This window comes from Toxotes jaculatrix, chromosome 6 (assembly GCF_017976425.1).
Source record: "Toxotes jaculatrix isolate fToxJac2 chromosome 6, fToxJac2.pri, whole genome shotgun sequence".
NCBI lineage: Eukaryota > Metazoa > Chordata > Actinopteri > Toxotidae > Toxotes > Toxotes jaculatrix.
In genome coordinates this window covers 14,531,158-14,558,305 of record NC_054399.1, presented here as the reverse complement: position 1 = coordinate 14,558,305, position 27,148 = coordinate 14,531,158, and the positions used below count along the sequence as shown (strand labels likewise).

Genomic DNA, 27,148 nt, shown 5'->3' with positions numbered 1-27,148 from the left:
CTATAATTCATTTGCTAAATTTTTGTTATCACCATTTTATAATACTGTCACTTATATTTCATTTTAAGGCAAGAAAACTTGACGTTGTCCCCGTCTCTTTCCGTAGTATCCCCAGATCCGACAGGACGTCCATTCATAAGAACCTGTTCATCGCTCTGATCTGTGCCCAGGTGATTCTGCTTTGCAGCGGCTCAGCCATCCACAACAAGGTACAAGCAGACATATATGCTTTTATTTTGCAGCACATAGGATTTAATGCTATTACACCAAAGAGCCTATGGACAAATGATGAAAGTAAATTGCAGACAGTGAGGAAGAACTCATTTGCTGACAGTTGACAAATACATGTTGGATTCTGTCAGACTTTGCATGAAGAATAGATGGTCATTTGGAAGTTGAAAATGGGAGCAGTTTAAAAAGAGATACCTATTTCCTTTAGGTACAAGATAGTCTGTTTCGTATAGCTGATTTCTTCACTATCCCCGGCATAAACAGTACAAGCTTTTGTTAGTTACTGCAATTAATGAGATTTGAAACTGGCTCTTAAGATATTGTCTTCCTCCAAAGGCCCATTTAAATGTTAACCCACCGCACTGTCTTCTTCATAGCTGACATAATGAGATTTGAAATCTGAGTCTATACTGGGATACCCAGTAAAACAAATGCTTTGGCATTTGATGTGACATAGGTGACCATTACTGTCCTATCCATCAGCCAAAAGACACTGTTAGCGGTCACTCGCTGGCCTGTAGTTGATTTGGCCTCTGATCCTTTGACCCCAGGTCATGTCAGGGTGGACTTTACCCCTGGGGGCAGATGGCCACTTGTTGGAAATTTGTCAAACGGTTTCAAATGTGTAAATTTGGCTGACTGACCATCAGGAAGGTAATTTTTCAGTTTTTAATGAGGCGTTTTTTTTGTTGTTTTTTTTTAACAAATGGTTTTTAGCCAAACCAGAGCCATTTGCAGTTAATTAGTACAGAGTGCTTCAGTGTTTTGCTCATTCAGTTGTATATATTGTTGTTGTTTGACATATTTGGTAGGTGTTGAATTTCCAGGGATTGAATGTCCAGTTTCATTGCCATTATTAAAGGATTTAGTGTTTACACTGTGCTCTATATTTTTGTATGTGGAGCACATAAATGTGTAAAAACCTAAATGTAAAGAGTTTTAAATTTCAAAATACAGTTGCATGAAAAGGCTACACAACATGTGCATGTGTATAATATAGATGCATTCTTAACGTGACATTTCTATGGAATATACAGTTTGTCATTAAATTTCCCTTTCCCTTGCCACAACCCTCCTGTGCATAAATTAGCTATAGGTTTTTGGAAGTGAAGAATTTTACACACAAAAGTGACACTTTTCTGATAATGCTTATGATTGGATGCTTAGTATATTTGTGGCACAAGAATCAAAGGTTATTCTACTTTTTGCTTTAATGGCGTGTCACTCAGAAGCCTCACCTTGAAATGAAAAATGTAACATACCTGTCTGCATGCACGTGTCTCTGCATTTGTAGGTGGCATGTACACTTGTGGCAGCGCTGCTTCATCTCTTCTTCATGGCAGCATTTAGCTGGATGCTGGTGGAGGGTCTGCTGCTCTGGAGCAAAGTGGTTGCGGTGAACCTGAGTGAGGATCGACACATGAAATATTACTATTTCATCGGCTGGGGTAAAATGGCTTGACACAAGCCAAATTATACTTTTTACACACGAATAGATTTTGTTTTGATGGTTATTGACACCTAATGATTTATGACATGTTAAAATCACGGATGTAAACCAACAGAGAGTCAGATTACAAGGTTTTTTCTTTTTATTAAATGTTCTTGACAGACATCTGATGATGTAAGCTTTACATGCCGTAGTTGCAGGAAACATAAAATAATACTTTTTTGAAACTATAGTTGATTTTTGCTTATATTTGTTTTCATTTACATCACAGTGGTCCCTTACCATGACCTTATTTTCCCTTTTGCTCTTATCCCTTCCTCTTCCTGATTTTCTGTCTTGCTGCTTGCGTTCCTCTCCTTTATTTTCCTCCTCCTCTGTTTTTATTTTTCCCTCTTCCCTCCCTCCCTCCCTCCAGGTCTGCCGGTGCTTATAGTCACCATCACGCTGGCATCGGCCTCAGGCAAATACTCAGCCGATGGCTACTGTTGGCTCAGTGTCCAGAATGGCGTCATCTGGGGTTTTGCTGGGCCTGTCATCTTTATCATCATGGTCAGAAAATTAAATTGTAATCCAGTCGTGTAGCTTGTTCAGACTGAAATGATTAAAATATAAAATACTAGGCGCATTTAGTCTTTCTGTACTTCTGTATTTCATTACTCTTTCCTCTCCCACAGTCTCCTACTCACAGATACATCAACCAATATTTCTGTCCGTCCTTTCTCTTTTCCTCTCCTCTGTTTTTCATTTGTACTCTCTGAATTCTCTCTTCTTCGTGCACCTCTTCTCCGCTCACCTCTTGTTCCATTTGCCTTTGCCTCCTCTCATGTCCGTATCCTCCCATTTATGTCCAGGTAAATATCATGATACTGACGAGGGTGGTGGTCATCACCATCTCCACAGCCAAGAGAAGGTCCATCATGTTGGCCACGAGCACCAGCCCTGTGGAACAAGCCTATGAGCAAATCAGGTACTAACCACAAGGAGGTGCCATTTGTTCTCTTTTTAAAGCTTATTCACCTGGGCCACAGGCCTTGGAGCAACACAAGCTGTAGTCATTGGGCGTCAAATGAAAAGCAGCTGGAACATTTTATATTGGATTTGTCATTTTAAAACAGCGAGCCTCATTTATCAAACAAGATAGGAATACATTTTTGAATGGATTGCATTTGTGCTTTACACATAAAACCCTACAAGCTACAGCCACTTGTGATGGCTGAAAATCTGAGGGCTCAGTTCTTTAGAATATTTGAATATTTACAAGATAAAGAAGTTATTCAGATGTAGGTTTTCTGATGTATTAAGCCAGTATTGCTTTTTTTAAAATTTAAAATCTCTCATTGACCTGTCATTTTCATTTAGTTCCAATGTATTGACACACATGACAGTAACAGAAGCAGGGGCAGTATCAGTTGTAGTCGTGGTGATGTTATTAATATATTATGAAGATTATGAACACATTAAAATGTGGGGGGCGGGGGGAGGGGGGCTCTCTGAGAGTGGGTTGAAGATGTATAAAATCTGTGAAACATATCAACTCTCAACAGTTGCAGTCTGAAATTAGCAGCACTTTTACTGTCCTTCAAGAAAACTATATTGACTGAACCTTAATTCAAATATTGATATTCCAAAATGGTCTCTAAAATATTTGGATGGAAGAATTTCGTATCCTTTTCAATGGTAGGATGCAGGAATATTTACATTTTCATTTGTAATTTTATATATATTATGTAATTATCTAATACTTATTGCTGCTTAGGGATGATGATAATGAAAAATAGCAATACTACATTATAAAACCTCTGTAGCGCTGTATGCTCTGAATAAAGCCACGCAATGGATTTGTTTTCTTATTTTATTTGTTTTATGGTTATCTCTTGAGCGGTTGAGAGTTATTGCAACTGGTCATTAGAAGTGCCAGTAAACAAAATTTATCAACCTAAATAACTACATTATACTAGATATACTAGGCCATCTATAAGATTACAAATGAAAAACTTAACTAGTTTCAATACAGAGTACTACAGTGTATTATATTGCGTGTATTGTGACAAGTGTACTGCATTATCCAAATCACTGGTGTTAATTTATCAGAGTGAAACTGTGCTTGTGATCCTGTACATTTCCTACTGTCGGCCTGTATATGATCCTATCAGTGAAAATCGTGTTAAATTGTATATGTTTTTTCACGACCTCAACCCACCGGGGCTCACAGTAGGTGCTCTATGAAGGTTCTCAAAGCAGGCCTTGAACCATTTGGCACCCCTGGGTGGCAGCCGTCTCGGAAATTCAAACACATTCCTCCGCAGAATAAACTAGGGCTCGCCGCCCGCCATGTCACACACGCACGAACACACACACAGCTGGTGCGGTTTGGCGGTCACCTGAGCGGGAAGGTAATTCCACTCTAAACAGAATTAAGGCGGATTTAAGGTGGGAAGTTGTCACCCCATGAGCCTTCCCAGCCACACAGTGTTGTATATGGAACAACCAGCCTGCCAAAGCCGCTCAGTTTTGTCCAAAAAGAACGGAAACCCAGAACTGAGCTCAGGGCGATGAGGGAGGAAGGACAATTTTTAGGGAATACTTAAATTAATTTTATCTGGTGTTGTGTAAGTTCAGCTCAGTCAGCCAGTCAGTAAACCAGTTCAGTCTTTATGGTGTGGTTTTATAATTTTATGTGTGTTTGTATGTTTGCCAGTATGCATATCTATATGCTTTCATTTTTGTGCTTATATTTGTTTCTGTGTCCGTGCGTGTGTCTGTGTGAGCACAGAGCCGCAGTGAAAGCAGTGTTGGTGTTGCTGCCCATCCTTGGACTGACATGGCTATGTGGCGTCTTGGTGCCTTTCTCCATTGTCATGGCCTACATCTTCATCCTCCTCAACTCCCTACAGGTACACACACACGCAAAAACACAGGATCAGAACTTATCATCACTAATTTAATACACAGACTAACACTGGCAAAACAAGACAAACAAGGGTAAACAGGCCCAGTTTTTTTGTTGTTGTTTCTTTTTTTTTTTTTTAATTGTGAAAATGTTTATGATTCATATGGTCAAAAGTGGGCTTTTGAAACACATGAAACCCAGCATACATTTCTGTCTCTTAGTTGGATCACTGTTGGTAACAGAAATGGAACTTTTGCTACCTAAAAATTCAAAAGCAGCCATCCATCTGTTATAATGTAGAATAATGTAAGACTAAATAATGCACAGCTAAAACTTGTGAGCAACTTATAAAAAACTGTGACAACAGTTTCTAGACTTCAAACTGCTTTTTTTTTTTTTGCTTCAGTGAGAAACAGAAAGGTTTTCTATTATACATTGTAATTCTTCCCTTCTCTAGTGGTGAGGCTACACAGACTGTCAAGGTTTTTATTTGTCAATGACAAGGCTGAGGCAGAAAGGAGAGGAAAAAGAGCCTCGGTCTAGCTTGTGTTAAGCAGGTACTTCATTTTAACAAGGGAAGTCAATTTGTATGGTTTGTTTGATTATTTCTGCTTTATGTATTCAGAGGTCAGCATTGTTGTTCTTGTTTGTGGCTTATCAGCGTGGGTTTTATGCTTTTAGTGCTGAAATTCAGTAGGTCGTTTTGTCACAAATGTTCAGAAAGGAATACTTTTTATAGGCACTGTATGAAGAATACAATCAAATTTGAACTAATTCTGCCACTGCTAGTATATCTGCGGGCACTACATATCCATTTGAAAATGGTCACAACTTTGAGAAATATTGGTTTTCACATGGAAAAAGAGTAATACCAGCAAAGCCTAGTTTCCCACTGCACTGCAGTGATGAGGCGGAAGGGGAGGATGAAAACATGCAATTATCTGTCTGTGCCAGGTGGCCTCAAGTTACTCAGCTTCCCCAGCATGTCCAGATCCACGGTTGCGGTTTCTAGTTGTCTTTTAATCAGCTGTATCTTTAATTGAGCTGTATATTTAACGAGAAAATCAATAGAGGGTTTAGCTGCAGTCTGATCATTAAGCAAGGCCCCTTGGTTGCCATAAATAGTTTCTGTTTCCCCCTCATATGTAATTATATTTTTTTCCATGTCAACAGTAATTAATACAGATAGTTTTTACGACTACACTGCTTCGCATGTTAACACATGATATGGATTTCTATTCTGTTTCACGCATCCATCGGCCTGTCTTTGTTTGTTCAGCTGGACACCTGTCTGTCTGCAGTCTTTTCTGTTTGTCTGCCTAACTCACTTGGTCTTTACTCTTTTTGTTCATCTGTCTTTCTGTTTAACTCTCTCAGCACAATACACCAGACCATTGATCAATTATCTTCTTTTGTCCTGTCAGCCACATCACTTGTCTTGCTCCTTTTAAAATACGCTGTGCCAGTCGCACTGTCAGGAAACGATACAACCAAAAGCTGATGAGGGGTTTTTATTATGTACAGTTGTATTTGTGAAGATGTATAAACCTTGGTAATTTCTATCTTTGGATATGTGGTTTTATTTTGACACAGTGATTCAGACTATTTTAACATGCAAGATGGCAAAACATTTTCCACCATTTTGCTGATGACATTTATTTTATTATTTTTTTCGTGATACATAAGCTGGCATTTAGCAGTGGTGCTACTGTTGGAAAAAAAGTGAAGCATATGTTTGTTAAAGCCCTATGCATAAACTGACAGCACCCTGATACCTCTGTATAGTTATGTGATTTGCATGACTATTTAGAAATAACGTGCCTTAGCTCTATTAAATGTACTTAAAACTATTTCAGGCACTCTTAATTCTGCAACACGTATCGCAAAAATAACATTTTATAAAAGTAAAAAAAAAAAAAGGAAAACCCAACACATGGATGGTTACATGAACAACAATTTCATCCTTATAAAATCTGGTCCTCAAATTTTTTGCCACATTAAGGACATCATTTTCAGAAAATACTCTTCCCACCTCTTTTGCATGCAACTCTCATGCCACTTATTCCATCCTTCAGCCATGGATGCTGCACAGTACATGAAAAATGACAATTAATTGCTCAATTGAAAAAGAAAATTCCCCATTTTATTTTTTAAGTATTTTGTGCTGTGTTTTCAAGTCTGTGTGTGTCCGTTTGTGGCTGTTGATGGGGTTTCTGGGTAGCTGTAGGAGGCCCCTGGTAATAACCTCTAGCATAATAGAGCTGCACAGAGAGTCTTTAAAATGCCTCAACAGTTCAGGACACAACAGGAACCCTACCGGGCTCCAAGCTGCTCCAATGACACACTCTGTTGACCCCATTGCACTCTGGTCTGCATGGGGTGTAGTGACACTTTAAGTGGTAATTCTTGAGATCCTGTGTATTTTCATGAGGTAGCATGTGTATTGTTGCGCTGTGTTTCTGCTCACTCAGTCAGATAGTATAGGCATGATTGATTTTTTTTTTTTTCCATGGAAAGATCAACCAAACAGCATGCCATATAAAAGGAAAATACTTATTTAAGATAAAGTAAGATAGGTTTAAAAATGTGTTTTTTTGGTGATAGTAGGCAATTTTGTTTAACAGCTACTACACCTGAAAGTGCGCAACCATCTGTGCTGTTCATGTTTGCTTTTTAATCTTCTGCAGTGAAAAAAGACTTGAACTGGGAAAATCTGTGTAGGAAAGGAGGCTAGACATAGTTTTCAGCCATTCTATTGGCCTGTGTGCTGGTCAGTTGTTCCACCACTTTGGCCCACATTGAAATATCTTAAAAACTACTCTGCAGGTTTGTCATGATATTTTGGACAGAAATTCATTGTCCGCAGAGGATCACTGCTGTCCCGTAGAAGACAGTCTTGCCTTCCTCAGTTCCATTGATCCCTTTGGGAGGGACAGCACAATTGAACATAGTCCCACCTGATGGCTACTCATAAAGATGATGAAATGTGTGAAACCTTAACTATAATGCATGCAAAACCCAAGCTAGTAGGTAGGAGATAAAAATAAAAAAATAAATCAATAAAAATGCTCAAGTTTTTTAAGAAATCGTTTTTTATTTGCAGCCGTTGTATTTTCAATGGGGCAAGCCAAAGCAACATAAAGCTTAAGCGGCAAGCTTTTACTGTTAAATCAATAAAACAGATAATGTTGACAAACCTTTTTCATTGCTCTCCCCGATGCCCTCCCCACTCTTACTCTTCCTCTTCCATCTCTGGAACACTGTCTAAAGTGTTTCTACTGTTGCTGTTATTTCACTCAATAGAGGCCTGAGCAGGCTATTATGAACAAATGTACTGCAGACATGGCATAAGTGTGCTCCTGCTGTACTGACCTCAGCAACCAGGGCTTTTTATTTTTACTTGTGTTTCATTAATGGATGACAGATGATGCTCAGCTTGAGTGAAAGTAGAATATAAGACATGTCTGTATCTATTGCGTTTATCACCACCTTCATCTTCTATGCATCATCACTGATGTATAGAAGTTGTTTAGGCTGTTTAATATTTTGCATTGACAGAACAAGAAGACAAAAAAGCATGGTTCCTTTTTTGTTAATTAGTCTATTGTTATTTTGATGTTTTAGGATTTTCGCCAATCTCATTTTTGATTGGCGCAGTAACATTAAAAAGTCAAACAACGCTGTGTTTATCAGGAAGGGCTGAAATAATTATTATCACAGATTTTTGTCAACAACGTCCATGCCTCTTTTCAATAATTGAGGTTGTAAGATAGTTGAAAAGCCCAGTGATTAAACCAAGAGCATCAGTTGTACAGTATTTATGTAGTTTGCACTGGACAGCACCAGTGAAGTGCGTACAGAGTTTTGTGTGGATATGCTTTTCCCATGAGTCGATTCTAACTTCCTACTCTAAGCCAGCAGTTTTTATGAACATCTTCACTATAAATACTGGCATGCCTCATCTGCTTACTTATCAAGCTGGAGATAAATAGCATGAGGTGCTCTGTGTCTGTGTGCATGCATGGGTGTTTGTGTGTTTGTGTGTGTGTGTCTGTGTCTGTGTGTGTGTGCGTGTGTGTGTCTGTGTGCGTGCGTGTCAGAGAGAGGGAAGGGGGGTGGGGGGCTCTTTGGGTAGCCTATAAATCGCTCCGCTCTCCGTCATCCAATTTCTTGGCAATGTCATTCAAAACCCGCACGCTATCCATTACCTGGGTATAATAGGCTCCTGGCCATGCAGTGTCCATCTTATTATTAGCCCATAACTTTAAACTATCAATAACTTTGAGCTGCAGAGGCAGACAGTGGGTGAAAGAGAAAGGAGGAGAGGGAGAAAACAGCGCAGAGAGGTGAAGGAAGTTAGGGAGTCGGAAAGAAAATGTTAGGGTAACCATCGTCCTCCGCAAGTTGTTGAGAGTGCAAGTAAGTCTCTGTGGTTTGTTTTGGTAACTTTGCAGGGACTTTGTTTGTCAAGAACGTTTCCTTTTGTTTCTGTTATGGTGGTTTGCTGCCTGTGGAGGGCAACCTTGTGCCTTGTCATTACAGTGTGGAAATATAGAGAAATCAATGAGAGAATTTATCAGAGCCATTTTATTTATATTGCATTAAGGTCTTTTACATCACAGGAACTGATGACAACATTGTTTTCACTTTTTCTAATGAAACGAACAGAGTGGCAAGAGGTAATGAGTCGCCCCTTGTCACAGGCTTTCAGTAAAGATTTAGAAGTGAAATCTATTACGCAGGGTTAAATCTTAGAAAGAAGTACTGTATGTGAAGAATGCAGTAATTGTATATTAGCTTAGTAGCTCGCCATTTCAGAAGAAAAGGGTTCACAGTGTAGACAATACTTTCTGATGTCAGCAGTTTGATGTGGTAGCACATTTTTTATAAGCATATTGTGAAAGAGCAGCTCTCTTTCGGGTTTATATGTGACCTTTTCAGATGGCAAAGCAAATTTTGTCTAATTATTTTATTTTATACATCCCACCTCTTAAAATTTACACACTGCCTTTCACTTGTTAAAGCCAACATCACACTACAGTTTGTTGCACATCACATTTGTGATTTCTTTTTTTTTTTTTTTTTTGCATTTCCATGAGATTATCTGTAGTCACAAGTTGAAAGTGGGGGTTCAGTTAATACACCGATTCACCATTTTACACGCCCAATAACAGAAAGAAAAATTGGCTGGAAAAGTGGCCTTTTACCTGAGGCATAGTTTTAATGCAGCTTAAGGCTTCAATGAATATTGTTTCCACTGAAATGAGCGCAGCAGTCCCTGACTTCTGTAAACACACACACACACACATACAAACACAAACACAAACTCATGCACTTGACTAGTGGAGCATGACATCAGAGTGTATCTAAGATATAGATATGATCAATAGAGTGTTGCTCTGCTTATTGATTTTTGCCATATGGGAGATTTGTTGTGTGAGTAAGCAATGCTTTTACAGTATGTGAAGTGATTGTTTGAGGACTGGTGATTTTTCTTTCTCGTCGGTCTTGTAGTTCAGTAACTACAGAACTGTATTACTACTACAGGAGTACGAACACAATTAGGATCCGGTGTCAGTGGTTCTATTCCCAGTTTAGCTTAAAGCACAAGGCATAGCATCATCACTGCCAGATGGGGGTAAACTCAGGTTGATATACTCGAGGAGTTTATCTGCCTCGTATTAAATATTACATTTCAGTGAGTTATGTCAACCACCTCTGATATCCCTGACCACAGCTGGAAAAACCTGTCTGTAAAATCTGAGATAAAATCTGATCTTTTAGTTGTGATCTTTCACATTTAGTTTGTCATTGAATTTCACTGATTGTATTGGCTTTTTTTTTCTTTTTCCCCTTTTTATTTGGGTTGGGTACATGTGAGTTTTTCCCGATGCAGCGGAGTCAACCTGCTTTAAAGAGCTCCTGACCTACCTAAACTTCACAGCCATGTCTTTAGTAACTAAATGAACTACTGGTCCACTTGCTCTGTCAGCTTTTCTGTGAAATAGAAACTGGGAGAAATGAGGGTTAAGAATAAGTGTGATGTACTGTGCATGTTTCACAAATCCAATCTATTTTGTTATGTTTCTGTTTCTTGGCTTTGGCAAACAGTAAAAAATAACATCTGTGAATGAGGCCTGATGATTTTTACGGGGAGCTTTTTATTTTGGAATTTGGGCTTTAACAGGTGGTAGGCAAGAGAGAAAACTTACCTATATACTGTAAGTGGGAGAAAATGTGCCCTTAATATTACCTTGACTCAACCAACATATCTGGGGATCTTGTAAAAGCTAGAGTAAAGCCATATCCATACTTGTTGTTAAACTAGTAAACTAAATAAATCACTTGGATGTGGATCCATATTGGGGTCTCTTTTGCCTAACATTGTCACTTATTAATCAGCTGTGATTTGCTGTTGCTGCTGCCTCGTATCAGTGTGGTTCCTGCATCCTAAAAAGCTGGTACATAAACAAATATCTCCCCTACAAATTACAGTTTCAACCTTTATTTTAACCCTTTACTGTCGAAAATAGAATGAGAGAGCATTCACTATTAAATTGGGCAGGTAAGAATAAACAGCAAAAAATAAATAAATAAATCAGAGAGCTAAAACAGGGAATAAACCAGTGGATAAAAAAGCGTTTTTGGCGGACGTGCTTTGCATAAGCCAGAAGCCTCCTGGAGCTGATGGTAGAGTTTGCGTGTCTGTGCCTGTGTGTGTGTGATCCTGTACCTCCAGTTTTGTGAACTTGAATTTTTAATGTAATGCCCTCAAGTATTGTAAGTGTGTGTGTGCATGTGTAACCACTTGTCACCACCACCCTCAACCCCCTCCAGACCAAGGAGTTAGAAGTTATTTTAATTTCTCATTTGGCAGAAGAAACAAAAACAGCAGAACTTGGATCCAGTTTCTCAGTCAGGCATCACCAGGCCACTCATCTGGACCTGCACAACTGGCCTATTCAAAGCCAAAATTTTCCTTTCCTGTTTTCCTTCGCTATTTCTTTTTTCCTGCTGTACCGTGTTGTATCAGAGGCCTACCCGATTGTGAGGACTGATACTAATGTTCCTGTAAATGAGCTGCAGTAGGTATTTATTTAATGCTCAGACATTACAAGGATTCCTTCACAGTGTAATTGTTGACAGGGTGGAAAAGCCAGTGAAACAGCATTTAGACCCTAAACTACATTACAAGTGTTCGATGGCAGGAGGAATATGCTTACTGCCAATAAACAAGAAAAATCACATTATTTGCAGGTTTAATTGTGAACTTATTGATACCTAATATTCATAATCAAAAGCAAATTAGATTTTTGTGAAAATTAAATCTATGGTTTTTCAATTATTTATGGATTTTCAACATTTCTTTAATTTTATAGATGAATAAGAAACAGATTTTTGTAGTAGTAATTTGAGAGTGTTCAGTGTTGTGTAGGTGGATTGTCGTAAATAAGTCAACACAGAAGAAGAAAAGGATACATACACAATATCAGCAAACCTTATATCGGTACAACCTTGGTTGTAACCCAGGCCTTGCTGCCAACTCACGCACTGTACATGCATACATACATACACATGCAGGAGAATATACACATACACACACAAACACGGCAAACCTCTCACCGGCCAGATGATGGAGGGAAATGTTTTTCATTTTGGATTGTTTGAGAAAGCCGGAACCATATTCCCTTGTCGTCCTTGCTCAGAGTTGACTGTATCTCACCTCACATGCAACTGCCATCTCTCCCTGTGGAGTGGAGTTTGCTGGATATGCTGTATACTGTTTTTTTTTTTTTTTTTCAGGGAGATCTTTATCAAAAGCAAAGGTACATTTTATCTATTCTCTGTTGACATACTTCATGTTGTCAGAGGTGACTACTACTACTACAACAAACCCATTCATAGGAAACAGTAAGGATTTTTAAATCTTGGCTGACAAATTTTTACTGTGTGTGTGTGTGTGTGTGTGTGTGTGTAGGAGTTACATTGCTACTTTATGTTTACATTTTATTATTAAATTGAAAAATACAGCAGTTGATTTAAACAAACTCATAATTAATCTTTCTCATACTACACAGATATTATTTCACATTAATAGTAGCCTGTAGTTACACATCAAACACTTATTCTGAAATATGCAATTTAATAAGATTATTGCAAATAATATTTATAGACAACAAAAAGATTTTCAAATGTTTAGAAGGAATAAAAAAAAAAGACTGTGCGAGGGTGATGAAAACTTTTAAGTTAATGTAGTCATAGGTAAAGTCATAGGGATTTATTTATAAATCCATATTTTAATTAGTGTCTCAGATAATTATGAGGTGGGGTTGAAAAACAAACAAATGAATGCATGACATGATTGTTTGCATTCATATTGCCTGGGAAAATAACTTTCCCTTTGAAAAAGAGTCCACTGTTTGCGTTGCATCCTCAATTACCAGCCGCGGCATTAAAACAATATTCAAACAGGATACCAAGGTCAGCACAGGCTCCCACCACGCTTCTCTAAGATGGCACTTATAATGAGGATGTAGCAAAGCTTTTTAAAGTAGTATATTTATAGTGTGTTTTGTCTCAACTTGTACTTATTTTTTCCCTTTTGCCTCTTTTCATCTTTTGCTGTATTTTTATGATTTTTTTTTCTTTTTTAATGTTTGAACAGCATTTACATTAGAACTCTGTTACACATTTCATAATGTTGTATATTCACCTGCTTGAAAGGAGGATTTCTTACAGATGGAGTCTTAATTCAAGTTATTAGCATCAAGGTTTTTGAACGGAAAAGCCCCTCATAAAAACGGTCACCTAAGTACCCTTGGATTTAACTGAAAAGGAGTCAGTGAAGAAAGCTGTAAAAAAAAAAAAAAAAAGGATCAACCTTCATTCTCTTCTACTGTAAATATTAAGTCTAGGAGTGAAGAGATGAACCGGCAAAAGTGAACAAGGAGCAGCGGTAATTCAGAAAAGGAAGGAGTGAGTTTTTGGGGGGGTGAGTGATGAAATACTATCGGAGAGATCAGTTTTTGAAAACTAGCCTGGGAAAATAAAGCAGTAAGAATAATAGGCTTCCTGTCAAAAGAGGTGAGAGAATTCCTGTCATTGCTCATGCCGGCACCCCTAAGACCTCTCCTTGTGTTAAACCTGCTGGCATTTATTTGCCTTAGAATTACCTGCCAGCTCAATTTAGTAATAGCCTGTGTCATAAGAAAGCAAACCATCCCTTTTGGCCCTGCACGACTATACCTGTGTGTCTGCACTTGTGTGTGTGTAAGGGGAGGAGAGAGAGAGAGAGAGCAACAAAGAGAGTGTGTACTTTTATTTGCCTAATTATTGCACATTTATGTTTGTATTTTCATCCATGCTTTGATGCGTTTGGTGATACGTGTGTCTGTGGTTTTATGTTGCTGTGTGTGTGTGTTCGTGTATACATGTCAGCAGGCGTGTTATCCCATCAGCTGATTCCCAACTTCATGACCTCACTCCTTCACACCCCCCTCCCTCCCCCGCCATCCAACACACACACAGCCGACAGTGTCAGAAACAGCTCCGACACCCAAAATTACCCACGTCGAAACAATGACCGTTTTATTTATAAGTTCACTGCTTTGCCTTTTGTGTTGGCCTACACCACTTCTCACACACGCACGCGCACACACACACACACACTGCACATCAGTGATGGTCATGACTGGGTTAGGTATAGTCCTGGTGTCCCTTATCCTGCCACGTTGCACCAGATCTGTAGATTTGCCCTGCTTTGATGTATACTTTGCGGGTAATTAGTGAGAACTGGGTCAGCACAGGGCAAGAAAGCACAACCCTGTTTAGTGGGTGAGTGGGTGGGTGGGTGGCAGGGAGGTGGTGGGATGGGGTTGAGGAGGGGGGTGAGGGTGTCGGGAGGTTAAAAGCCTGTCAAATATCAGTTCCAATTTACACGTGAGCCATTTTCTTTTTGCTGCATTAAGGTTAAAGCAAATAAATGCTCTCTCTGTCTCTCTTCTTTATCTAAGTTTTTTCAGTAGATGGAAAGCGTGTGTTTGTTGTTTTATGCAGCTTTTTATCAAATTAGGAGATTGATAATTAGTTAATTCTCTTTAAAACTGGTTTTATAAAATGAGAGAAGCAGTGCCGTTTAATTAAATGTTTATCTCTCTTATATGTTTATCTTGGGCTAATGTAAAACAAAAGCAGCTGAATTGATCCCCATTAAGTCTAGGTCTGGGGTTCTTAAATACCATTTTACTCATTTTTTAATGATTTTTATTATCAAATCTACTGCTGTTCAGGAAAAATATATACTAGAGACAAAAGACTATTCAATAATTTAGAATTAATATTAACTGTATTTAGGCTTGGTCAGCTGGTCACTTGAATCAGTTGTCTTTCAAATACTGACACATTTACGATTGGAAAAAGAGAAGTGGAGTATGAGGATTGCTGTACCTATAGAAATCTAATACGCCTGGCATTGTGAAGAACTGCCACACAATTTGGTTTGATATATAGATGCTGTGAAAATACCCTGGACCTGGTCAAAACAAATGTGGAAAAACAAGTGAGAGAATATTGCTGTGTTAATGACTAATCTAAAAAGTGTACTCTCATGCCTGTTTATGAATGAAAAGGTGGAACACTGGAGAGGTGAACTGTAAAATACTCCTTAAATTGTTCTTTTTGTGGCTAAGGTGTTAATGTGGAGAAAAATGTCAAATATCATCCATTGCTGAAGGGCCACTGTCAAGAGTGTCAAGCATAAATTAGGCTTAGATCCTAACCTACCTACAGTAGGCAACCCAGATTCACTGATAGTTTGCCAAATGATTAACATGAGAGGACAGTTTATCACCACCAAACCAATCATGATGTGTTATGTGTTTATGTTTCTGAAACAATCCTTTAAAATGAATGCCTGTTTCAGAATAAATTAAATTATAATGTTACCAGTCTGTCAAAAATAATTTTTGGCTGTAACTCTATTTAAGTGGGACAAAAGCCCCATTTAAAACTTTACGATTCCAGTGTTAGACTATAATCAAGACGACTCCCTGTAAACATGGGCAGATCATTAAGAGACCATTTAGCACAATGTAAATTCCATGCAGAGATGATTTATGGGCAGTGTGTGGAGGTGTCTGGGGAGCAGTGTGTCTGCCTGTGTATTTTACTACCTTTACAGCATTGTGTGAAAGTAAACAAAACAGTGGCGATTGGAGCTGGAGAACAACAGCTATGGCAGCAGGACACTGATTGGGATGTTGATGTTGATCATCCCTGGTGGCCTCTTGCCCTTCCTGCTGTGGCCCCTGGCTTGTCCCCGACAGATACCTTGGGTCATTTCCTATGCACGTCAACACACACAGATATATACTCTTCCCACTGAATGTTTACAGCCACATGCTGATTCCTATTAATCTGCTTCTCATCGGGGCAGGGTGGGGGTGGTGGGTCCTAGAGGGTTTGTGTTGGACTGGGAGGCCACTGAAGGTGGGTAAAACATTCACACACACACACAACCTGAAAGCCCTGTCTGACAGATTGCGCCAGGCCTGGACTCCTTTTTACACTGAGCAGATGTGGTCTCCCACTTGTTTTCCTTAGTAATTATCCCTCATTAAGTGAAAGCATGTGCCAATCAAACGCCTTGGAGAGCGAGAGCAGGGCCTGGGCCAGGGCAGAGAGAGCGAGGGAGGGAGGCAGAGAGACCTATAGCCTCATCTCCACAGTTTTTTTAAAGCAGTGTCATTTCAGAGTCATTACTAGATTAAAGGCAACCCTCTGTGGTGTGAAAGAGCTGCAGCAACTGCAGCACTGGCATTATTATGGCTCATTTGACTTTCTAGTGGAAACAAATTTGATGATTATCACATTTAACACTTGCCATGTTCAATTAAAGCTTAATGCGATGTAGACTTTTTAATCTTAATGGGGTTTTTTTCTGTCTTTTGCTGCCTTACTATGAAGGGATATACATATACATTTTTTTTTTTAATTGTGAGGGTATCCCTTCAGAAATAATTGATATGTTGAGATATTTTTTTTGTGGAAATATTTAAAGCTTTTTTTTGTGGAAAGATTCAAAGCTTAAATAAATGCATTTATATTAAAATAAGAAATAAATAATCAAACGATTTCCTGTAATGCTGAAGCATTGCTTTTTAGGTGCCTTGACTGGCAACAGTCATGTCTTCAGTTCCCCACAGCCCGCAGCCACTTTTGGATTACCGTTAAACTAAAACATAAGTTTGGTTTATTAGTCCGCTTGTCGTTTCATTTGTGTTGGTTTGCTGGTTTTAACGCTTGGTTATTTCAAATCACAGGCAGCCACTCTTAGCCCACAAGCTTGCAGCAGAGGATTGTACATTAATAGTCACAAATAACATTGTGGAGTCAAGTCTTGAAGGCCAAAGAGACAAAGATATTTTTGTTGTGAATTTGCAAATTAAAAAAGGGCAAAAAATATGAGCAAATACAAAAATATAATAATAAATAGGATTGGGATTTGCACATTGCTCTATTTGTGACAGTACATAGGAACATTTTTGCCAGCACAAGTCAAAAGACATTGATAAGGTGATATAGTTTCATGACTCACTGCTGAGCTTGTTTTGCAGTCTTCCTGCCTTCTAGTGTTCACACAGAGCCTAATGCAGCTTTAGGTCCATCCAAATCTTTCCTTACAAATTCTCTATCCCATATGTAAATGTATGCTTAAGTACGAACTGTGACTGTAAACATAGGAACAGCAAACTTCAAAACCTTTTTACGCGAACTCCGTCAAAATAATTTTTTCATCTTTAAAACTCTTAGGTTTGAGTGAAAATGAGGGTTACTATATTTAAATAGTCTGTTAGAAAATGACTGATGGAACGGATTTTTTTTCTTCCAAAATCCATGTTTCCCATCATGCATTTCAGACAAAGACAAAAGCACAAGTGATCCTCACAACAAAAGAGGGCTGGGAGAATAGAGACAAGTCTCTTCCAAAAAATAAAAGAGAAAGAAAAGGCAAAAAAACGAAGATATATGAAGTCTTCATGTCGATGAACTACCATTCATTTTCACTTTGAAGTCCTGCGAACCGTAGTGAAGTGTGATTGCATGTGACAGTCGCCGAGTCTGCCGGTTTATCATGATGGATACACCCTGCCACCACGGCGGTGCTGTAGCACACATGTACACGCGTGCACACACTAAAGCATGCACATGGGTACAGAGACACATAGAAGTGCACGTTTAAAAGCTACAAGACAGAAGCAGATAGACAGTGACACTAAAGGTGCTTGAAGCTGCTTCTACGTTGACGATATTAAGCAACAAAAGGGGTTTTGCAACTTTTTCTGCTTGCAGACATCTGTGACAAACTGTGACAGGCACACTCGCTTGAATAAAAAAATACTGCTCATAGTCAGAAATAATTTGTATCTTTTTAAAACATTATTTTATTCATATTCAAATAATGTATTTGTAGACAGTTTCATCCCTAACAAATACAAGGTCAGATACAGATACAGCAGAATAACATAACACAAGACACCCACTGACAATTCATGTGTTTAAATAAGTGAACAGTATTCTCTCCCTCTCTTTCTCTGTGTCTCGCCGACACTCTTCTTGATCTTGACACATGCCATTAGCCTCAGCTTGGCTCACCTCAGCTGGGAAACCTGAGCGCAAACACATTCCATAATGGAGCCTGGAGCAATCTTTTTCCTGTTCTGCACCCAAAAGCAACTTATACAGACTTTGCATATTGCATCCGTTTGTCATTGTTAGTCAAGGGCACTGCAACACCGTCTTGTCAGTGGCGCTATTTTAGGTGTTCTGTTACTGTGTGTACGTGAGATGTGCGTGTTGGTGTGTGCACATGTATCTGTCAGGTGATTTTAAATTTGTTTTCATGCCTACAAATGTATGCAGAGGAATAACTGGACACGTTGTACACCACCTCAAAAAGAATAGACCAAGGGCAAACATTCCATTGTTGCCTGAGCGAAACACTTTATGCAAAAAACATTGTTCCACTTTTTTTTTTCTTTTCCACAGGTTATATACACTTGCACTGAAAAATGGTAGGCTGAGGCTCTGTTGGCATACAGGTGGTTCACAGGCAAATTTCTTACCCGCCACCAGTTTAATTCCTGGAAACTGTACTTTTGGCGAGGTTATGCACTCTTAAGAATGCAATTAGTGTTTGCAGATGGGAAGCCTATGAGGGGCACCTGCACTGCAGTTGATGTCCTGGGGGAATGGTGCCCGTTATGCCTTCCCAATAAATCTCCTCAGGTGAACAAAACGTGGTCGACAGTAACATGTCACAGAGGTAGCATGTGTGTGTCTCCAGCCTCCTGCCAGACTGTTAGTGGCAACCGACCAGCTGTCTCTTAGAATAGAACTCATCTTAAATTGCTAAATGAATAAACTAACATCAGAAGCTTTATCACCTTCATTTCCTTGTCACCTCAACCCCTGTCTTTCTTGTACTGTTTTGATGTTACTTTGGACGTTGCTTCTGCCCTTTTTGTTTACTCTTTTCCCCTCACCTTTGTCTTCTGGGTGCACGTATGCCGCTGTGTTCTGCAGTGCATAATGAACAATGAACCTTTTCATGAATCATGTAATTTGTGCAAACTCAAAATTTAGATTTACCATTGCAAGATTTCACAAGTTCTTAGATGTGTGTGTGTGTGTGTGTGTGTGTGTGTGTGTGTGTGTGTGTGTGTACAGTTGTTAATGTGCGTATATGTCTGTTTTGTCTATGTATGCATGCTAGTGTGTGTATTTCTGATAAAGTGTAGATCTTCACATGCAGTATGTCTGTACATTGGCTGTGTATTTAAAGCTGTCAAAGCAAATATTTGTAGGTGTATCTGTATGTGAGTAAGTTTAGGTGGAGGGGAGTGTGCATACAGGATTTGTGTGTGTATTTCTGTCATAACCCATAGTTGGGAACACATTTTGGACTTCACAACAGTTTATACCCTCCTGGGGATAAAATTATTTTTACCCGTGCATTCATGATTTAAAAAGAATCTTCTCTTAACATGGGTGAAGTGGAGGCTTCTGTATGCTGCAAATGGATATCAAGTTGTAAAGTGTGTTGTGTAAATGTGTATCGGACTGGAGTTGTTTGTGGATGGATTTAAATTCATATCTGAATGTTGTAGTTTATTTGTATACATATCTATATTGTCTACACTGTTATGGTCTCCATATCTGTGCGCATGTGCAGTGCAATATGGAAGTGTCAGTAACCTGAGCACCTTATGTACAGTGCAAGAGAGTGTATGTATGCAAGTGTGTGTACGCATGTGTGTCCATGTGTAAAGTTCCTAAAAACCAAACCCTGTCCTCAGTTGCTGTTTCTCAGGACTAGCTCTGTTCCAACATTTTTTCCTCTCTGTCAGTGGAAAACTATGCAATTAGAAAACACCCCGTGAGATTGACAGCAGGATCACATACAGTTTGACAAGAGGGCGCCCCAGAAAGGCCTGTTGGATACCTAAGTATTTTTAATTAAACAGCACTCCGCACTGGCAGCGTGCTTTCCCTTACCAGTTCAAAGACTCCTGCTTTGACCCATGTGTTAAAAGTTTGTATCAGTTTTCCATTGCTCTGTTTTGCTTGGCGCCTAAGACACGCAACCCTAAATTGTCTTGTTTAAAAGCTAGTTTGTTTACAGTTCACTCTCTTTCTGGTGCTCTCTTTTCCTACCCCCCCCCCCCCCCCCCACCGCCCCCACACCCCCGACACCACCAATGCATTACCACATGTGTGCAGCGTGATCATATTCGGGGTGTAGTTACCCATTCCTGTCGGTCTTGCAGCAGACCCAGTTTGGGTAAATGCCTCAAAACTGAGTTAATTTTAAAGAAGAGATGAAAAAAATGAGTATAAGTGAATGAACAGATCCACCACCGCACCCTCCCAGCATTCTGGTTTATTTACACGTTAAAACAAGTAAAATAGAGTGCTCATCTGTTACTTAGGCGCTTCATCAATAACATTTGTCCGTCCGATGTAAAATCGATATGACACACACTGACACAATGCCAGAGCAATGGCAAATGTGCAGTCATTTGTCATCGACTGGCAATAAAGATATGTCACAATTGATTTTAGCCCATCACCCCCCCCCCCCCCCCCCCCCCCCCCCCCTCCTGTATCTCTCTCACCCCCTCTCCTCCTCGCTCTTTTGCAGTAGCAGTAATAGAAAAAATAAATGAATGTTATTGCGACTGAGGCATGGTCAGCCTTGCCAAACTCAATTAATATTACAGCAAGGGGCTGTAATGATTTGAGGGCTTGCGTGTTGCGTTTTCATTGAGATGCCATGCCAAAGATGTTAAAAAGAAGAGAGAAGGGATAGATGGATGGATGGCTGGGTGGGTCTGTTCTCTGGGGGAAAGGTTTTGTTTTGGCCTCCGCTCAATATAGATGTTTTTAACAGACTTACAAACTCTTCCCTATTTTTTTTTCTTTCTGTTTTGCTTTTCCTCTTAATTCCATTTTGGGTTTAGCGGATAGAGTATTTTGTGCTCCACCATGAAAAAACACAATTCTCAGTAACCTTGGACCGATAGAGTTTATGGATCTTAAATCATGTTTAAACTGTAAGGAAAGTGTATGTGTGTGTGTGTTTGTCACTGGGTGGGCTTAATGAGAACAATGTTTTATTTTAATGTAAAATTGTAATTTAACTTATTTTTAATCCCACTGTGCTATACTTAACTGTTAAACAGTGGTGGCCAGTTTCATGCAACCTTGGCCAAACTGACGACGCAGAATGAAATTCTCCCTTTAGCAGGGGTTTCAGAGCTCATTATATTTATTATTAATTAAAAAAACATAAGGGTATGTCAGGATTATTATAAAAATACTTATTATAATACAAAAACCAGAAAAAAGCACCAAAAGTGAGCTTTACAAATCTTTACTCGTGTTAACTATTTACAGTAGATGTGTTTATGGATATTTTTGGTGCTGTTCTTTTCCCCCTTGTACATGTTGTTATTGTACAGTTTCATGTGGCACAACAGAATGTGTGTGTGCTTCACGTTGTGTCCGCTGCGTGCATGTTTGTGTGTGAGATTTGACATCGCAGTTTGTTGCTGCTGGGTTGTGTACTCAAGTTGCGCCGGTGGTAGCGAGCAACATCTGTTTCGGGCTTGTTGTTCCTCTTGGCTGCTTTTCAATTGGATTTCCTCAAGCAGGGCCAAAAGCTGTCACCTCTGCCAGGCTCTGTTAGCGATCACCGCTGGCCCCTATATTAAGTAGGTGGTTCAGGGCTAAGCTAATAACTCTCCCTCCTCTCCTGAGCCATCACACACCAGTACTGGTACTGCTGCCGGCCTCAGTGTGTGCCTTTGTGTGTGTGTGTGTGTGTGTGTGTGTGTGTGTGTGTGTGTGTGTGTGTGTGTGTGTGTGTGTGTGTGTGTGTGTGTGTGTGTGTGCATCCTCTCAGTTTTCCTCTTCAGCTATACACCCTGTAGAGGCAGGCTGGCTTGGGGGTCCCCTCCTCAATGTGACAGCCCAAATGACTGGATGTGTGTGTGGGAAAGAAACAGGGCAAGTCCTAATAGCTCTTCTCAAAGAATGATCCACTTTCCCTAATCATGTACAATAGGATAGATACAGGACAAAGACTTTGACCCCAACCCCACCCTCAAACACAGACTATATACTGTAATGCGTCATTGTGAAGAGAACTGAAGAAAGAGTTTAATGATACTGGATAGACATTATGGCCTTTCCATTGTCTGAAAGGTTGTAAAACACTTAAAAAATAAAAATGCAGCCAGTTCCAGTTGTCAGGATTGTACGTATCTGTTTGCAGTTTTCCCAGTAAAGTAAACATTTGAATGCACGAATGGATTCAAATTAGACATAAATCAAAAATGAAGTTGCAGTTTGACAATAGAAATTCCACTTTTTGAAGATTTATAGCATTCCTGTTTGGCAGACTACACAAACTAACTTGTAATTGAGAGTGATCAGTTTTCAAATACCACTGAGAGTTCATGCACAATATGCCATAAGATGCCTCACAGTTCTTGGCATGGTATTGTTTCAGTTGTGGAAGAAACATGGAGCTGTATTTTTCTCGAGTGTTTATATCACGAGTCAGTGATGTCAATGCTGCCTGGATTTTTAAAACCCTTTATAGAAAAAAGTGTAAAAAGTTACATTGAGTTTTCTGTTTGGTTAGTCTTTTGTTTTTCCACTGAAAACATACTGTCGTCCCTCCTGCTTGGCCTGAGCAAAGCTCATCTGGGTGTTACAAAGCTTTTATTGGGAGGTGTTTACCTCATCAAACTGACAGAGTGGCAGACTGCCCGTCTACCTGCCTGTCTGTCTGCTTTCATGTCTTCTTGCCAGCTTCTCTGGCCAGCTGGAGCAGTTACACAGAGCGGGATTTGAACTGAGGACCTGCAAAGTATCAACTCCCTGTTTCACAGCACTGACAGACACTTTGATTTGACATGCCATGAGCAGTTAAAGTGAAAGTTATGTATACATGTTAATTAAACTGTTTATGCGTGGAGGGGTCAGAGACATTAGCAAGTCCCAGCGCAGAAGTGTGAATTTCTTTTCGTTTTCCTCCACCACAGCGTTTTAACCTCTTCTGTCTCTCATTTCCGTAATGATTACCAGGTGCGAGGGCAGAATTTTTCCTCCCCTTTTTTGCCAAGTGGGGATGCAGATAGCTCTATTTGTGAAAAGTGTCTCTGTGTGTTTGAATTTGGGCTGGGATATTTGACGTCGGGTCCAGCTTGTTCAAATAGCTCTCATTTTTGGCATTAGGTGACACTGAAGCCTGGAATTCTCTAAAAGGATGTGGAGGTTGCGGTCTTCAGCTACTTAAGAGAAAGCTGTCGGTCCAATTGAAAGATGTCATTTGTGAAAAGTATATCTATTTTGATTTTTGATGTAGGATTAGACAAATATAAAACATTTTTGACATTGAGCAATGGCAGTGCCTGAACTTCTCCTAAAGACTGTGTGGAACATGTGGTTTACAATTACTCTAAAGTAACACAAGCACAGCTATCTCATTTATGAAAAGTTTCTGTATGTTTTTTTATTTAAATATGGAATGCTGAGATGGAGCGAAACTTTCTCAAGCAGCCAGCTTTATACTTTGTGCCACACCAGTGCAGGAAATTCTTTTGAATCATGTTTTTTTTTTTTAGTTTCAGTATTTGCCCTAGAGCAACTTAATATATGCGAAGGGTGTCATGATAGAGTTGCCTAAATGAGTGACTCTGTGTGTTTAAGAGACAAAATAAAGTGCGAGGTTTTACAACACCATAGCTGTGTTTTTGAATGTTTTGCCCATTAACTTTAAATCATAAATAAATGTGCATTAACAGGAAACTTTGACCTTTAACCATAGAGATGGCTGATCATAAAAGACTGAAGGCCTGTCTATAGTCAGGTCAGTCACCATGTTCAGCATATTGTAACTTATGTGGAAACAAATGTAATGCGGGCTACAGGCCTCTTCTGTTAATGGACACAAGTGTTGAGGGGGCCCCTAAACCAGAGCCCATGTGTAAAGTGGCTTTTATATTGGAGTGTCAGAGATCTCAGTTTTTTTTTTTTTTAAATAAAAAAACGTACTTCAATTACTGTCCTGCATTACTGGAGTGACACTGAAGACATCTTATTGGGTGTGATCATAGGTGGCTACAGGCCCTACAGTACTGTAACATTTCTTTTGATTAGTGGAGCTGATGAAATTATTACATTGTGTTGGTCATGAGCGTGACTGCCCACAGAGACTTCATACATCCTTTCTGTTTCATCATGGTTTGTATGTTGTTACCATAAACCATTTGTTTCTCAAAATAAACAACCAGGTGTCACACAAAAGTCCACAAAAGTATAATGACCTCTTGTCATTATACCTCTTGTCATTGCTCCTCATGCTCTCTCTCTCTCTCTCTCTCTCTCTCTCTCTCTCTCTCTCTCTCTCTCTCTCTCTCTCTCTCTCTCTCTCTCTCTCCCCAAGACACTGCCCTTACCCTTTGATCATAGTCCCCAAGACATTGTCATAAAATTGCTGTTTTCTGATGTTTTTACCGTTCAACTGTAACTCTACGCATTTGGGATGTTGACAAGGGTATGACCTCTGGACGTAGGTAAAGGTAAAGTCTGTTAGCATTGACACTTATGACACAGTTGACATAACTGTGACAAAAATTAAATATATAGTGTTGTCCATTACCTGCCATTGGTATACCTCAACATAATAACTGTAAGTGAAAGGTGTTCTGTGGAAAAGTATCCCTTACTTAAACACTGAACTCCTACCTGCTTTTTCACTTTGTCTCCTCATATAATTAAATGACTAAATATGTGAAAGATCCAAAATCCATTTTTACCTAATAACAGAAGAGCTGTCAATCTGAATAGGGTGCAAATCACCTCTTTTTTGCCAAAGATACATAACTTTTGACATTTGAGGAAAACAAGCTTTTTAAATAAATTTTACGTTTTTACATACATTGAAGCTATTAAGTAGACACACTTACCCGAACACTGAAGCTTCTATTACATGTATCACTAGTGGTTGATGGATCACCTTAAACATTTAATGCACTCAGCTGATGCTTTTAGGAAGAGTGAGTTACAAGGACAGCAGAGGTAGAATGCGGTAAATTTCCAAAAAGGAAAACATCATAAACAGCCAGTAGGAAACAGCATGAGGGGTAAGAACCACAGCTTTGTGCTTTAATTGAACTGGCTTAGAAATTTTGTAAATAAATTGATCTCTGACTTTGACTTGTTCCTTCTGCGTTCTTAGATGAAGCTTTCTGATAAGAAGGAACACCCTTGTTCATTTAAACAAATGCTGTTTTCTGTCTTGCATTGCAACATAGTACATCTCTCTGGGGTGATAATGTTTTTGGTCAAACACAGTGTTTGTTGGCTTTAACTTTTTAAACATACAATTGTTCCCTAATTAGCTGGATGCTAATTAATTTATGCTCCCTTGTTTGATGTACAGTATAGCAATACTTTGAAAGCAACTGTGTTCATTCTTTGCATATATTTGTAGCATTTGCCGCTGAGTTCAAAAGAAAGAGGACTGGGTTTAGAAAAGCACACATGCATTTAAATAATGCGCCCCATTTTCCGTCTCTGTTTGTTTTTAGTGGGAATATTAATGAATTAACATTTTAAACAATCCATCATTATTGTTGTGTTGCCACTTATTTTTAACTCAATTAAATTTTAATAGATCATTTTTCCTAATGTGCACAGTATGTTCTCCCCACTTTGTTCACTACACAACAAAAGATTAATTGCAAATAAGAGGAATGATCAAAAACATGATAATCAAATTGCAACAATAAGTTGGAAATTGCAATACTAATGCAATACAATAGGGTATGTATTGCAGATTAACCACCCACTGTCTGTTACTGTATGTGTGTGCTTGTTTACATGCTTGTTTATGTGTTTGTGTGCGTATGAAAGGAGTAAACGAAACAATGTTTCCTTGATAAACAATATATGTAACACCTTACTTGTGCTTTTAAATAATTGTCAATGAACACCATAGTTTGTGACTGTAATTACTAATTTATTTTAAATTAAAAAGCCATAAAAGTCATATTTTACCTTACAATAAACATTTACCAAACAGACCTGTTTATAATCCAAGTAAAAGTGCTGTAAGCACACTCTTATAATGGCACTTGTCAGCATCAGTAGCACAGTATTGATCAGGATGCCCATGTTGATGATGTGCACTTCATGTAGTTTTCTGTGACAAACTTTTTCAGTGGAATATGAAATACAGAAATGACAAAGGAGCCAGCTTCCTTGACGGCAGCTAAGAGCATAGGGCTTGGGGTTGCAATGAGATTTATTTTGTTAAGATTTTGTTGGTTTGATATTATGATGGCCTGCTGTCTGAAATCATAAATCATATTGGTAGTCAGTTGGAATTGCTGAAAAAGGCCAGAACTTGCCATGTTATGAAGGTGTCTAGGGACAGCTTCCCACATTTGCAGCCTCACCGTCTCTTTGTGCTACAGTGGCCTGTAACTGACCCAGCAATAACAGTGTATAATAATAAGAGAGCACTAAGCTAACAGTTGAAGCAACTGGAAACTTTGTTGTGTGTGAGCTGTATTAGGTTGTAGCCAACGTATCATCTAATTGAAAGTACAAAATGTGGTTATCTTCGCTTGAGATCCCTAGTTATGTCTGTTGTCTTCAACATGTCAGAGACCAGCGGAATTGTCTGTTTAAAGAGGATGGATGTCCTAACGTGTCACCTGACAGCCCAACAGACAGGGCAATTCAGTCCCTGGAGGACAGGAGAGCAGCCAGTAGGAGGTGAATGGGCAGTAGCTCGGGCTAGAGGTCGTCATTGTCGGCCATCGTCGGCCTGTCACTTTGAATGGGCCCCCAAATCATGTTGTCAATGGTGATGCATCGAGATCTCCCTCTAGCAAAAATTGGATGCTCCAAACTCAACTTGATTGATGCATTGACCGGGTTGTGCCTGCCTGTCCTCAGGATGTGTCCTTACCTTCGTTTAAAGATGAAGCAACACAGAC

General features: G+C 39.2%; 1 protein-coding gene across 4 annotated transcripts in view; it reads left to right on the top strand.

Moving 5' to 3' along the window:
- The window catches only part of LOC121183464 (adhesion G-protein coupled receptor D2), an 82,285-nt gene that overhangs the window by 11,824 nt on the left and 43,313 nt on the right, over positions 1-27,148 (top strand). For all 4 annotated transcript variants that reach the window (XM_041040547.1, XM_041040544.1, XM_041040543.1 and 1 more), the window contains 5 exons: positions 107-209; positions 1,526-1,679; positions 2,097-2,230; positions 2,533-2,648; positions 4,455-4,575. In XM_041040547.1, coding sequence (XP_040896481.1) covers positions 107-209; positions 1,526-1,679; positions 2,097-2,230; positions 2,533-2,648; positions 4,455-4,575 — 628 coding nt within the window. The remainder of the gene's footprint in view (positions 1-106; positions 210-1,525; positions 1,680-2,096; positions 2,231-2,532; positions 2,649-4,454; positions 4,576-27,148) is intronic.